Source organism: Cynocephalus volans, chromosome 3 (genome assembly GCF_027409185.1).
Source record: "Cynocephalus volans isolate mCynVol1 chromosome 3, mCynVol1.pri, whole genome shotgun sequence".
Classification (NCBI taxonomy): domain Eukaryota; kingdom Metazoa; phylum Chordata; class Mammalia; order Dermoptera; family Cynocephalidae; genus Cynocephalus; species Cynocephalus volans.
Window position 1 is genome coordinate 139,859,789 of NC_084462.1, and position 15,812 is coordinate 139,875,600.

The window sequence follows — 15,812 nt, forward strand, 5'->3', positions numbered from 1 at the left end:
CTTTTTGAAATGGATATTTAAATAATTGTTTTTGGCTTTTCTTCTTTTCTCTATGTATTGCTTTAGCTGCATCCCACAAGTTTTGATAAGTTGTATTTTCACCATTAAGTTCAAATATTTTCTACCTTCTACTGTAAATATTTTAAGTCCTGCATCGTTTAGAATTACATTGCTAAATTTCCATATGTATGGAGAATTCTTAGTAAACTTTCTGTTATTTGTAGCTTAATTTCACTGTAGTCACAGGACATACTCTGAATCATTTCAAGATTTTAAAAACTGTTAGGACGTTATAGTCTAGCACAGTCAATTCTGTAAATTTCCATGTGCACTTGAAATAAATGTGTTTTCTGTGGTTATGTGTGTTTCACTTAGTTTCATATAATCTCCTTCATAGAAAAATCACAAATTAAAATTTAATTTTAAGACATATTTCTTTACTAGTGAAAATTAAATAGGCATTAAAATTAAAATATGTACTAAATGCAAGTTCAGAGTTTAAATTTGTATATATAATTTTCTTAGCTATTAAAATATTCAATATTCTGTAAATGCTATCTTTTGGTCAACACCATTCGTAATCACAATGAAAATTATTTCATTGTGTTAATAAAATTGCTACAGGAGAATAGAAAGCATCTGCAACATAATGATGACAACATGTGGGGCTTTTTTTCCTATCAGACTCAGAAATAAAATTACCTCCAGAGAAATTTGCTAATCCTTTTGGTTAACTAGTAGCCCACTTTAAATAAACTGGTTATGTCAAACCTTCAAATGATTTAAGAAAAAAAAAAAAAAGTGCTTTCAAAACAAGAAATTCATCAAATCAAAGAAAATTAGTTTGTGGTGTATCCATAAGTTGTAATTACACTTTCCACATAGTATTGCCAAGGAGTCATTCTGTCGACCTTACTGATATAAACATGCAATCTTTGGGATTACAGTTACAATATAATGGCTGAGAATTTTGTTATAAGTCTGCAATGTCTTCCCAGAAGAGACTACTTGACACCCTAAATGTTAAAGTGAAGGAATTTGGCTTAGAATTAGAAATCAGGGTATAAAAAAAGCATTCTTAGCATGTAAACTGTCCAACTAGAGGAAATTGTTTTTAAACTTTCCAATTTACACTTTCTAACAGACTTATTTCAAGGGCAACCAGTGTCATTCCATTTGAGTCTACCCATTTAAATCCAATGCATTAAAAAGCTAGAAAGCTTTTTTCCTTTTTTTTCTTTTTATGTAGGAGAAATATATTATCACTCATCCTCTAGTGTAAGGTTGGCAGCCCTGTGAACTTCTTTTTGATGTAGCATGTTATGGATGTATTCCTGCTCCCAAAGGAAGGAGAAGCAGACATTTCCACATGCAGTTTTTGTTTTAAGAAAAAAATAATTCAATTATACATTTATCAAATAATGTATTACTAAAATTAAAATCATTCCCTTGTTTCGAAGGCATAGAATGACTTTTTTTATTCCACCACAATTTCTAGTATTTCTGAAAAAATGCACAAGATTAAAAATAGTTTAAATTTATGCAATCTAATCCAAGATCTCCTGGTCAAAGAACAGATGTTCATTTCAGCACATATGCATGTTCCTCCTAAACGTACTTTTCCTAACGTATATATTGTAAGTCAAAGTGTCAATATTAACCAAGATATGCAAGCTATGAATTTGGAATCATCTTTGATTCCTTATCTTGCTCACCTTCCATGTCCAATAAAGCAAAAATAGACAAGTCCGATTGGTTTAATCTTCCAAATGTTTCCTGAATCCATCACCTCCCTCATTCCTGTGCTACTCCCTAGTTTCCTACCAGTTATCTTTTTCTAAAGCACAGAGTTGTTCATGTCACATCACCTACTTAACCTACAACTGTTTTCTGTTGTCTTTATAAAGACTAAATCAATTGGCTTAACATTTGAGACTCTTAATAAGCTAACCCCAACCTAAATATTCCAGTTTTACTTGCCTACACACACCTTGAGCTCTACTCACACACATCTTCCCATTCAGTGAATATACCTGTGACTCATGCCTCCATACCATTGCAAGTGTGAGTTGAGTCACTTCTGCCTAGAATGTCCCTTCCCCACTTTGTGGAATGCTACTTGCTTTTTAAAGCCCAGCTGAAGGGTAACCTCCTTTGTGAAATCTTCCTAGAGGTAATAGAACAAAGTAGTTAAACGATGGCTCTGGAAGCCTATGGGTATGTGTTTAAATTCTGGCTCTATTACTTTTCATTTTTATTTTAATTGTTTGTTTGGTTTTGGGAGCTGGCAAGTATAGGGATCTAAACCCTTGATCTTGATGTTATCAGCATCATGCTCTAACCTAGTGAGCTAACGAGCCAGCCTATTATTTTTTAGGTAATTTTGATCAAGTTATTTAACTTCTCTATACCTCAGTTTGAATCCTATTTCACATGAAGTTTATCTTAACATGTATTAGATCCAGCCCAGATATAGACTCCTTTCTCACTTTAAGCCTATCTTACTTAACATGTATTTTTTTGAAAGGCCTACAAAAAACAATTGTGTGATCATTTTCCTTTGAACTTTATTTGTAAAAGTATCCTAGTTATTTAGTGTTTAATGGTCAGATTTCCACTCACAGAGTTTCTCTGAGTACTCTATCATTAAATAGCGATTACAGTGGCAAGGAGATATATTATAGAAAAACATAATATGAATTTCAAATTATTTCCTTCAAATTTAAGTTTCCACATCTTTGGCATAATGCTTTACCCTCATCAATTCAGCTTTACTAATTTGCTATTACAGTTAAAAAAAACAAATAAATGAACAAAAATCCCACCAATGTAGTTGTTTCAGAGTAATGAAATTGAATTTTTATTTTAGAATTTTTAACTCTTCACATGATTTCTGTAATGACCATTCTCATTCCCTCAATTTGGTCCTAAAGCTGAAACTTCAGTAGCTGAGTGAGGTGAGGATGCCCTCCTCCTGAGTAGGGAGGTGAGGGGAGCCAATTTGGGGCATTAATGGATGAGAAGGGCATCATACAGGGGAGGGAGTGTATAAGTGTGTATGTATGTACACACAAAAAGCCCCCTAGCACTACCCATTTGGAAAGAGTATAGGCACTGACAACCCAATCATAATAAGCACATCTCATGCACAAATCTTGGCTTCTAATTACCAATTTCCACTAAAAGACGGAGGAATGACTGATTTCAGAGATGGGGCAAGGCAAGTACAAAATGCATTTGGAAATCCTGTTGTGCCCAGAAATAAGAAAGTGCTTTAAAAATGATGAGAACAAGTCAAAAGGACACAGGAACCAACTTGAAGGTACTCCCACTAACCAAATTTGGGACAATTTGAGATTCAATAAAATAACATATTATAGTCCATTGAATAGAAAACCATGAATCCAAACTGATATCAATAAATTGAAATTGATTAGAAGCAGGATATATACATAGCTTCAAAGTACCTCCCCATAAAACACTTACAAAGGGGACCTTCCTTTACAGTGGTGAAGCCTGATATGTAGTACCTTAAGCAAGTGATCAAAATGAACACCCTCAGAAATGGGGCAAACTGAAATTGTGCACTACCTGATAGGATGCAATAGAACAAAGAACTGCTGCTATAATACTCCTGCCTAAGAAGCACAACTGGAATCTAATCATGAGGAAACAGAAATCCAAATTTTAGGACACTTTACAAAATAACTTCCCCATAATCTACAAAAGTGCCCAGGGTCTCAAAAGTCAAGACAAGACTCAGGAACTGTTCCAGAGTGAAAGAGACTAGAGATATTACAACCTAAAGCAATACATGGTTTTGAGCTGGATCTTTATAAGACACTAATGGGACAATCAGTAATGGGGTCTTAGGATTAGATAGTAGTGATACACCAATGTTAACTTCCTAATTTTGATGGTTGTATTGTGGTTATACAGAATTCCCTCTTTTTGGAAATATAAAAGTACTGGAGGGTGATGCAGGATCATGATTGTCAAAGGGGAAAATGTTTATTTGTATAATATTTACAACCTTTCTGTAAGTCTGAGGTCGTTTTAAAATTTTTTTTTTAAAAAGCAAAATGCAGAAAATGAAATAGATTATTCTCAAAGCATTGACAAAGGAATTCAATGTGATACATAACTCTAAAAACATAATTACAGTGAACTTTGTCCAATTCCTGTGTCCACTGTGCACATGTTCTTCAAAACTGTTTTCATTTTGTGTAATTTCCGCCCCCCTGAATTTTTCTCATGTATGACTTCAGAATCTTTAAAGACACACACACCTCCTGTTAGCATAGTGACATGTTCACAGGTGCTGCTCAGTAAAGTTATGTGCATTCTATTTTTGAAAGTGAACAAAAATGTAGATATTACCAGAAAAATAACTTCTCCCCCTTGTGGCAAAAATTGAAAATACATTCTGCTGGAGAGTATTACTCCTTATAAAGAATTTTCACATAATTTCATGTGAATCCCCATGTTATCCTCTAAATAGTACACAGTATTTGAAAACAATATACTTGGAGGTAGTTTCACAGTTTTCTTCAGGTCAACAATGTCCAGCTTCTATTTGCATAATATTCTCTATAGCAAAAAGCTGTAGGTTTGATAGAACTGACACAACAAAAGGCGGAACCAAAGTTACCATATAAGTTTACAATATACAGATTAACATGATAGGCAAGCAAAAAGGGATGGCTTCACTCAAAGATACCTGCCTATTTAAGATTACAGGGACATCAGGAAGGCTTCCCACCTCTCAAAGTTTAATCTCAAAAATCTGAAAGTCCACCATTGGAGATTAATTCTTTTTAGTTGATTCTATACAATTTTCACTTAGATTATTAATGTAAAAATACAATAGAAGGGATAAGACATTTTCTTCATTTAAGATTGCCAATGGTGAAAACAAAGAAAGTCACTCATCTGAGCTATAAATGAAACTTAACTTTCTCATTCCCGATTCCTACCCCCATTCTTAACCCTCCATATTTCTTCCTAGTAAATCACCAGGCACTGATAATTGTTTTACTGACCTTTCACTGATTATAAAGTAATTTAAGTGGTTTTTGAAAGTAAACTTGATTCCTGTTTCAGACTTTTAAATTAAAAGTGGCTCGGTTGGATACTGTCTCTTAAACACAGTAATATAAATATTAGTATCTCGGCTAAAATGAATTATTGACAATTTTAATACATGTTGCACAGTACATATTAATATAGAAAAATACATGTTATCAGCAGCATAATGTTGACCATGTTCTAATCCATTCCACCTGCTCAAATATTAGTGCAAATAATTATATATTTGTAATGCATCACTGCTGTCTAAGCGCAAATCTATGCCTTCTGAATAAATGACTTTCCTCTGAAGTTGTTTGCTATTTGGAGTATGATGTGATATATTCCTATTTAAATTGGCTTTGTATGGTGAGGCAGACTGCAACCTTCTAAACCACTTAGAAAAAGAGCAAGTGTGTTTAGTACTTCTCTCTTCCCTGCAAAGTAGATATTTAATCACAAGAACTGAAGTTTTGTTCCGGTACTTACCAAATAAGCAGATAAAATATACAAGGCCTAGTTTAAAAATGTGAATTTTGTTAAATCTACGGTTATTAGCCTACCTGCTCCAATTCACCTAAAATGTGTCAGATTTCTCTCCCATATACACATGAATGCTTGTTTCCCCCTTAAATTTGGAAAGAGAAATAAATGATTGATCAGTGGTAGGAATAAAAGGTAAGAGTTAAGACAATTTTTAAAAGACTTAACATGTGATTTTGGTCACATGAAAATGACTACCTATTGCTAATATAACAAATAGCTTTTTTGCCCTACATTTTTGATCCAGCATTAGACATTAGAAAAACTACCAATGCACTAAACAGTTGACAGAATTGGCAAGCTCATGACATTTAAAATAGTCTGTTTTTGAAGGGAGAAATACTGATTTCCTCATATATTGAAAGGTAGAGTCATCATTTACTCCCATGTTACAAAATATGATACAAAATACCTGGATTATTTCTATTGTGAAAATTATTAAGCAGAAACAACAGTATTAGGATTATATAAAATAATACTAAAGAGAACTTCATGATGGACAGATTTCTATTAGGCACAAACAATATTCAACTAAAATTTCATGACCACTTATATAATTTAAAAAACCAAGTGTAAAAAGTATGACCACACATTAAACATATAAAAAATTTCAATAGTAACTTAGATACAAACCCTATATACCAACTTCATAATCTAAACACAGTGAGAACCAAACATTGGATGAAAAGAAAATTAGCTTAAGCAAAACTAATGAGCCTATCAAACTAAAGGACCTAGCTAATGTTACATAAGGAGAATAATATATAGAACGTAAGACTGAGTAAGATTTAGGTTTCAATCTCAACTTTTTACTGGCTGTAGACCTTGACAGGTCTACTTAACCTTTCTGTGCCTTAGGGTTTTCATCTGGCAGGTGGAGATAATAGTACCAAAATCCTATGGTTGCTTTGGAATCAAATAATATATGTGAAAGATGTAGCAAAGTGCCTAGGACTTAAATGTGTCTATAATTATCTTTATGAGGAAATAGCAATTTTAAATTATTTAAATACTTTAAAAACTGCTAGATTTCATGTAGAATTATTTAGTCGAAAAATATGGCCTGGTCTTTCCTTCCACAGTACATAATGTATTACAGGACAGACCTTCTCAAGCAGAAAGAAGTAATATAGGTACGGAATACAATTAAACTAATTGGATAAAAGCACAGAATTCTTTGTATGTCAAATTCTCTATTAGAAATTAGGAGAATTCAGTATGCTTCTGGAAAACATCTCACACTTCCAAGAAATCAGTGGGCAATATATATGGGGAATGTGCAGAATATTTTTGCATTAAAAATGTCAATCTGCTAATGTGAGCTATTTTAGTCACCCACAAATTATGAACACACAGTTAAGCATGCCTTAGCCACTACATTATAAAGATGGTCACGTCTAGCAGTTTTGTGGAGTTTCAGGAACCCAAATCTCTTTATCTGGACACTTGTAAATATTCACCATCATAGGCAAGAAAAAGACATTTTAAGGAAGAAGTAAGCTCTCCACTTGGAATCAATCTACTGGGTGATAATTAAATTATTTCATTGTGAGCCAGAAGGCAGGTATTCAAAAAGTAAAATATTTAAAAGTGAAGAGCAAAGAAAATAGTCAAAAATATAACATAAATTTAACCTACTTTAAATTAATTTTTTAATTTAACCTACTTTAAATGAACCTACTTTATTAGCAGCTTTTTTTAAAATCAGGAGATGCTTAGGACCTTTAACCAAGGTGATCCTCAGAATGAGGTCAATAATTGTATAGGAATAGTCATAAGGTCACCAGTCTAAAGATCCATCCAGCTGTTATTCTATAATTTACGTAAGGACTATTCATCTACTCTGGTCAACTATCATTTCCAATATCACAATTTATAGTAACTAGACTTCCTCCTCAAATCTGTGTTCTCTATTTCATATAATATACTCAAGTTTTAGAAAAACAATTTGCAGTGTTTTAGAGCATATTTTCTGCTCCGATATACTACCTAAACATTGCATGTTAGCTTATGTGTAATTAAGGAATACTGCAAAGATTCCCTTTATTTAAATGTTGGTTAAAGTTACTAACATAAAAATCTCCATTTTTTCTACCTAAAATTTTACCATATGCATATGAAAAACATTTTACTTACAATCATCTCTTTTGAGCCATAAACTTTGGGAAAAATTTTGCAGTGGCTATAAATATGAAAAATACTTTAAAAGTCAGAATACAAAAAATGTGTACTGCCTCACACATTTTTTTTTCTTTCTTAGAGAAAAACCATATTTTTAGGCTAAATTTCTAATCTTGTTTACATAGGCAAATATGAAAAATAAGGAACATTTATAAATTTTAAATAAAAAATCATTTATAGAATTCAGAATGGATATCTTTAAGATGTAAAAATAGAGTAAAATTAAAAAAAAAAAAAGCAATTGCAGAGAATTTGTTTATTGAGCATTAATGTTAACACATTTAAATTAAGTATTCATTTATGAGTTTTCTTTGTCACTGCCCTGTCAATGGACATAATGGAAAATATTGCACAAAACTCAAGCATAGAAATAATAATTAACAAAATATCTAAGCGATGCTTTACCTTTTAAAAATTAATCCAAACAAAATAATTTGAAGCTCCTCTGATTTGGAAGTCTTAAAATGTTATCTCATGTTTTATTTGAGATTTTTTTCTTTTTTTTACAAATTGACACTGTACAAAGAGTTCAAATGGCCAGTAAAACTACTGCCTTAAAATTGTTGGCTTTAAGTAACAGAGGTATAATTTGAATTCACATAAGAGCTTTCTAAAATGGCAATAGTACAAGCATATGACTTTCTCTAGTATCGAAAACCTGTTCTGGCTCTCCCTTGGCTAAGGAATAGAAAACTAGACAGCCTTCTAAAACTGCCACAATGTTCTAAAATGCTTTGACAAAAGTTGGCATACTTCAAAACCCTTGCTTACCTTGATAACACTGGGCTAAACAGAAAATGAAGAAAATTCAGTCAATAGTAACTTAAACAGTAGCTAGCTCTGGACCTGAAAGGTTTAGTAAAGTTGACGACCATTCAAAATCATTGTCAGAAGAAAAGCAGTTTTCCAAAATTAGGCCAAAAGCCTATATTAAAAAATGTCAAGAATGAATTGAACATTAAAGTTTTTCTATTCTTAGAAGACTATAAACAACATATAGAAGCTGAAACACTACATATAATTTAGAACGCATTCTCACAGAACAAGTTTATAGGGTTTACAAAATAATGGCCTTTCTAAATTTTCACTTAATGTTTAAAATTTTGTATGTGATTTATTATGTCATCATATTAAGCCAATTCAATTAACTATATCCAAGTTAACTTCAGAAATACCTTGAAAAACGACCATGACAGAAGCCATAGATATGAAAAGCAACCAGTCTTTGCAAAAAAGCTTGTCTCTAAACTTAGAATACATAATGTTATCCATCAATTCCCAATTCCTCTTAAGATAGAACTCTACCTGCATGTTTAGCCATCCTATCGTATTCAAGTTTAACATTAAGATAGAAATCTTAAAGGACTGCTTTGTTGCTAAATATTGTCAATATTTCTCATATGCACCATTTGGACTATACCTCACTTTTTTACTTCCCTTATAATATTAAAATAGTGAATAAATACGGTCCTTTATTAGGGTCCTCTACCTTATCTTAAGTGAAATATCAAATAAGGTAGTTTTATTAATTTCTTGCTAGAATTGGCTGAAAACCTATTTATCAAATAAGAAATAGTAAACTTTAAGTTTTACCCAGAAAGCAGATGTATTCTGATCCACTCCTAATATCTACATAAGACATTTCATTATTTTAGTTTAGTTTATAACATTTTTCTTGGAACAGTATTATTGTTGTACCTCAGGAAAAAATCCAATCAACCAACCACAGAAATAATGCTTAAATGTCAACCTTCTGAAAGAGGCAAGAAATTCTTTAGCAAAACCTAAAATAAAATAACTTGATTAATAATTACCAGTGCTAAAAGGGTCATTAAAAATTAATGAATAATAAATGCAGTTTTGCTGTATTTCACCCATTATTAATGCAAAACGGGATAGTAAAATTTCTAAATGGAATACGTTAAAGAACAAGAACCAGAATGCTGGTAACATTTCATTTGCCTTCTGACATCCAAAATGAAAAGTGACATGTAGTTTTACAGAATTAGAAATTTATAAGGACAAGAATGGAATTAAAATTCACCTTGGGGGTGGAAGCAAAATACTACTAGTTGTATACAAATTCCAAATAAAATCTCAAGGGTAAGTATGGCTGCTGTTTTCTTCCAAAAAGTCATTTTTCTGTAAAATGTTGGCTGTGTCATAAGGAATCTCCTGTGCTTTCTATCAACCAAGGCCTGCTGAAGTACAACACATTTCCTTTGTAAATTCAACTTCAGCTGAAGTGTCGAGCAAGGCGGGAAGATCTATAGTCAGCACGAAGTTGTACGAAGGAGTGAAGTATGTTCTTGTCCAGATTAGCAAGTTGTTCTCCTGAGCAGACTTGCTTTAAGTTATCTGGGGCAACTACCAGAAGATTGCAAAGTGCATGCAAAGTATCAAAAAGATGTAATACCATTGGAATCTGAATTGAGAGAAGGAAAAAAATTACATTGAAACAATTTCCAGTTTTATAATTAGTTTGTAAATTATCACCTACATACTATCAGTCAGGACTTACTAGTGGGGAAGGAGTTCAATATAAGAATTTTTTAAAGCTCCTAAAGCATTAAAACCCAAAGATTTCAGTAGTTACATGAATCATCTATAATCTTTTGAAAAGATTCATATTATGTAGTTTTCTTCAATAGTAACAACCATTTATACTTTAGTGGACTAGAAATAGTTATCATTACTATAGCACTTTTCTTAAACTATAGCGAAAAATGACTTCTGAATATGTATGACATATTCAGCATTAGTCATGGATGTCAATAAGGCCATTTGAACTGCGGAACTGAAATATAACCAAATAAAATAAAACATGAAGCAAAGATGTGTTAATATTGAAAATATGATTGGAACAACACTTTTCAGGTAGGATGCGTTAGATCCATCTCACTACAATATCAACAAAAGCTGTAAACTTTTTACGAATCACTGTAAGTCAATACAGATTTTTAATGGCTTGACTTACATTCCTAAGCCTATTTACAAGTTTGATATATGTGTATACACACCTTGAAGTCTTTGGCACACTTCCTGTATTCAGCTACATCACAGATTGCTAACATGCCGCCCATACAACTGTAGGAATACTGTTGAAGATGCTCATAAATAAGTCGATGGAAACGTACTCCAAGTTCCATCAAAACTGTATCCACATTCTTCCCATCCATGGAATTTTTAATCTTCTCTACTTGTTTTCGTACATAAGCACAGACTTTTACACAGGCCTGTAAAAATTTTTCTATACTTATTATATAGAAATGTACATCAGCTTAGCTAAGGAAAAAATATAGTTTCTCATTAATCTCCAAAAAACTTAGGGCATAGTAAGATACACCAATGAGAATGTTAACGAAGTACTGTATTAACAAAGCAGATATTCTTACTAGCAAATTGAATGATTTTACTCACATTAGTATATTGAATCAAAACATTGTTTTCATCTTCTGGCTTAAAATCTGTTTTCTTTTGTTCTGCAGTCAAGATATGCTTCATCTGTCCAATCATACAATTTAATGTCCTAGAGAATTGAGAACATAACATATTCGAATGATTTAATTTAGTCTATGTTTACTTTTATTTATATTATTTATACTAAATTAAATTAAAATTATATAGTTTCATATCACCATAAAACTATCTTGCTATTGGTAAACTTTAGATTTTAGAAAAAGTAAATTCTAGGTCTTGATATCAAAGAGTTCTTGCTTTTATTATCTTCCTGCTCAAAACAGAGGGCAAAGATTCTTTGCCCAATACTTCATTTAAGGAAATCTTAAAGATCTTAGAAGTCTGTCACTAACTTATTTCCTTAACAACTAAGGATCTTCAAAGGCAAAACTATATAGACAGAATGCTTAGAAAGGTGGGAGGATAGATGGCTTAAGAAGAATGGCCAACAACAGACATATGAAAAAATGCTCAACATCACTCAGCATCCGGGAAATGCAAATCAAAACCACATTGAGATACCATCTAACCCCAGTTAGGATGGCTAAAATCCAAAAGACTCTGAACGATAAATGCTGGCGAGGTTGCGGAGAAAAAGGAACTCTCATACATTGTTGGTGGGACTGCAAAATGGTGCAGCCTCTATGGAAAATGGTATGGAGGTTCCTCAAACAATTGCAGATAGATCTACCATACGACCCAGCTATCCCACTGTTGGGAATATACCCAGAGGAATGGAAATCATCAAGTCGAAGGTATACCTGTTCCCCAATGTTCATTGCAGCACTCTTTACAATAGCCAAGAGTTGGAACCAGCCCAAATGTCCATCATCAGATGAGTGGATACGGAAAATGTGGTACATCTACACAATGGAATACTACTCAGCTATAAAAACGAATGAAATACTGCCATTTGCAACAACATGGATGGACCTTGAGAGAATTATATTAAGTGAAACAAGTCAGGCACAGAAAGAGAAATACCACATGTTCTCACTTATTGGAGGGAGCTAAAAATTAATATATAAATTCACACACACACACACACACACACACACACACAAACCGGGGGGGGGGGGGAAGAAGAAGATATAACAACCACAACTACTTGAAGTTGATACGACAAGCAAACAGAAAGGACATTATTGGGGGGTAGCGGGGTAGGGAGGAGGGAGGGAGGTTTTGGTGATGGGGAGCAATAATCAGCCACAATGTATATCGATAAAATAAAAATTAAAAAAAATAAATAAAAATAAACAAACAAATAAATAAATAAATATGGAAACAAAACAAAAAAAAAAAGAAGAATGGCCAAGGTTTGGAAGAGTGGGTAGGAGAAACACGAGTCTCACAATCTAAGGACAAACAGGAGGATGAACAAGTGGTACTAAAGATCCAGCTGAGAAATGGGGGTACGGATTTGTAATGGTACCAATAATATATGAATCATGTGTCATTCTCCAACAGCAATCAACCACCCAGTTACAGGAATAAAAGAGACTACACTGATCCAGAGTTTAGGGTCTATAAGACAGTTGTAATTGAAGGAAATGAATTTTAAGGTAATTACAAGGGAGTAATTCAAGAGATGGAATGAGCAATTTAAGCACAATAATGAACAAAGCCAAGCTAGGAAAAGGATAATAGATTGGCGTAAGATGAGGAGATTAAGAGACAGAGGTTCTGCTGAGGGCAGAAAACAGGTTTATGGAGAATTAAGGAGTTGAAAAAATAGGAGATTGTAGGCAGAGAGTAGGACACTTAGGTTCCAGATTTTTGTTATCAATGATAGGGCATAGGAGTAGATAGCTAAAGTGGAGATAATTAAGAAAATGAATGGGTCACACACACGGACATGGAAATAACCTAAGACTAAAGGTTAAAAAAAAATTGTCAGACAGATGCCCAAATCCTCAATAAACGTAGGGGACTGACATAAAAGACTGAGTAATGACAGCAATAAGAAAAGAAAGATGTGAGTTTCAAAGGCAAAGGAGTTTTAGCCTAACAGATGAATATATCTCAATATATCTGGTCTGAAAATATCAGCAAGGATGTAAGTGAATGGTGAGCCCACCTCTTGACCCCAGGTTACATAGGTATAGGAGAATTAGAAGGTCACACTCAAGAGACCTCCACAGACCACTGTGCCTTCTAGGTACTGACTAATGCAAAGATTTAGAGACTAAGGTTTACATGGGAAGATGAAAAGAAATTATCTAATTTATAAAGAGACACTAGGAAATATATATTTCATATACTTTTGAATGTTTAACTCCCCAGCTCCCCCAAATGATTTTCAGATATTCTGAGGCAAAGCAAGAAGAAACAAGTTAATGTGAAGGATTTAGGTTAGGGAAACACACATTTCTTAAAAGTGGTACTTATAACACATATAATATGCATTATAATGATATTAAAGGAAGTTCTGTGTATGTATAATCTCATACGGTCTGACTAAAAACAAAGGGAGACTACACATCAACAAATCAAATAATCAGAAGAAATGGGTAAACTCCTAGAAACACTCAATCTACCGAAACTCAATGATGAAGAAATAGAAAATCTAAACAGATTAGTAACAAGTAAAGAAAATTAATCAGCCATCAGAAACCTCCCAGCAAAGAAAGTCCAGGACCAGATGCCTTCACTAGTGGACTCTTCTTAGAAAAGAGTTAACACCAATCCTTCTTGAACTCTTCCAAAAAAATGAAAGAAGTGGGAACACTTCCAATATAATACCAAAGCCCAACAAAGGCACTACAGGACAAGCAAACTACAGGATAATAACCATGATAAACATAGATGTAAAAATCATTAAAAAAAAAAAAGAAAAATACTAGCAAGTTGAATTAAATAGTACATTAAAAGGATTATACACCATGATCAAGCAGGATTTACCCCGGGGAGGAAGGATGGTTCAACAGACAGAAATCAATAAATGTGATACTCCACATTAACAGAATGAAGAATGAAAATCATATGATCAGAGAAGAGATGCAGAAAAAGCATTTGGCAAAATTCAATATCCTTTCATGATAAAAACTCTCAATAAATTAATTATATAAGGAATGTACCTCAATATAATAAAGGCCATATATGACAAGCCTACAGCTAACAGCACACTCAACAGTAAAAAGCTGAAAGCTTTTCCTCTAAGATCAGGAATTAGAACAGGATCTTCACTCTCATCATTTCTATTCAAATAGTACTAGAAGTCCTAGCCAGAGAATTTAGGCAAGGAAAAAAACAAAAAAAAGACATCGAAATTGGAAAGAAAGAAGTAAAACTGTCTTTGTTTGAAGATGACATGATTTTACATATAGAAAACCCTACAGACTCCCATCAAAAAATTGTTGGAACTGTTAGGTGAATTCAGTACAGGATACAAAATCAATATACAAAATCAGTTGTGTCTCTATACACTAACAACAAACTCCCTGAAAAAGAAATTAAGAAAACAATCCCATTTACAATAGCATCAAAAAGAATAAAATAGTTACGATTTAACATACCCAAGGAAGTAAAAGACTTGTACACTAAAACTAAAAAATATTACTGAAAGAAATTAAAGAAGGCATAAATAGATGGAAACACATCCTACTTTCATGGATGGGAAGAACTAATAATGTCCATAATATCTAAAGCAATCTATAGATCTGATGCATTCCCTATCTAAGTTCCAATGGCATTTTTCACAGAAATAGAAAAGGCCATCCTAAAATTCATATGAAATAAAGCGATCTTGAGCATGAAGAATAAAACTAGAGACATCATACCTCCTGATTTCAAAATAAATTACAAACTACAGTAATTAAAATAGAAGTGCGTTGGCATTAAAACAGACATACAGACCAATGGAATAAAATAGGGAGCCCAGAACAGACCAATAAATAAATCCATGCATTTGTGGTCAATGAATTTTCCACAAGAGTGCCAAGAACACACATGGGGAAAAGATAGTCTCTTCAATAAATGGTGCTGGGAAAACTGAATATCCACATGCAGAAAAATGAAACTGGACCCTTATCTGTCACCATATATAAAAACTCAACTCAAAATGCATTAAAGATTTTAACATAAGACCTAAAACTGTAAAACTACTAGAAGAAAATACAGAAAAAAGCTTCTTGACATTGATTTGGCAATGATTGTTTGGTCATGGCCCCAAAAGCACAGGCAACAAACACAAAATAGAAAAATGAGACTGCATAAAACTAAAGAGTTGCTGCACAGCAAAGGAAACCACCAACAGAATGATGAGATAACCTAAGGGATGGGAGAAAATATTTGCAAACCATACATCTGATAGGAGGTTAATATCCAAAATATATAAGGAACTCAATAGCAAAAACAACCACAAAAAAGGAGAAGAACCTGAATAGACATTTCTCAAAAGACTATATACTAATGGCCAATAGGTATATGAAAAGGTGCTCAACATCACTAGTCATAAGGGAAATGCAAATCAAAAACATAATGAGATATCATCTCACACCTGTTAGGATGGTTATTATCAAAAAGAAAAGAGACAAGTGTTGGTGAGGGTATGGAGAAAAGGG

General features: G+C 32.9%; 1 protein-coding gene and 1 non-coding gene across 2 annotated transcripts in view; both read right to left on the bottom strand.

Moving 5' to 3' along the window:
- Positions 1 to 1,241: 1,241 nt before the first annotated feature.
- LOC134374473 (small nucleolar RNA U109) lies at positions 1,242 to 1,375 on the bottom strand. The gene has a single exon (XR_010023315.1). It is a non-coding gene; the product is annotated as a small nucleolar RNA U109 (small nucleolar RNA).
- A 6,691-nt stretch (positions 1,376 to 8,066) lies between these two features.
- Positions 8,067 to 15,812, bottom strand: part of EXOC5 (exocyst complex component 5) — a 71,648-nt gene continuing 63,902 nt past the window's right edge. The window contains exons 16-18 of the mRNA XM_063089351.1: positions 11,212 to 11,320; positions 10,812 to 11,027; positions 8,067 to 10,216 (exon numbers count right to left, since the gene is read on the bottom strand). Coding sequence (XP_062945421.1) covers positions 10,028 to 10,216; positions 10,812 to 11,027; positions 11,212 to 11,320 — 514 coding nt within the window. The 3' untranslated portion in view covers positions 8,067 to 10,027. The remainder of the gene's footprint in view (positions 10,217 to 10,811; positions 11,028 to 11,211; positions 11,321 to 15,812) is intronic.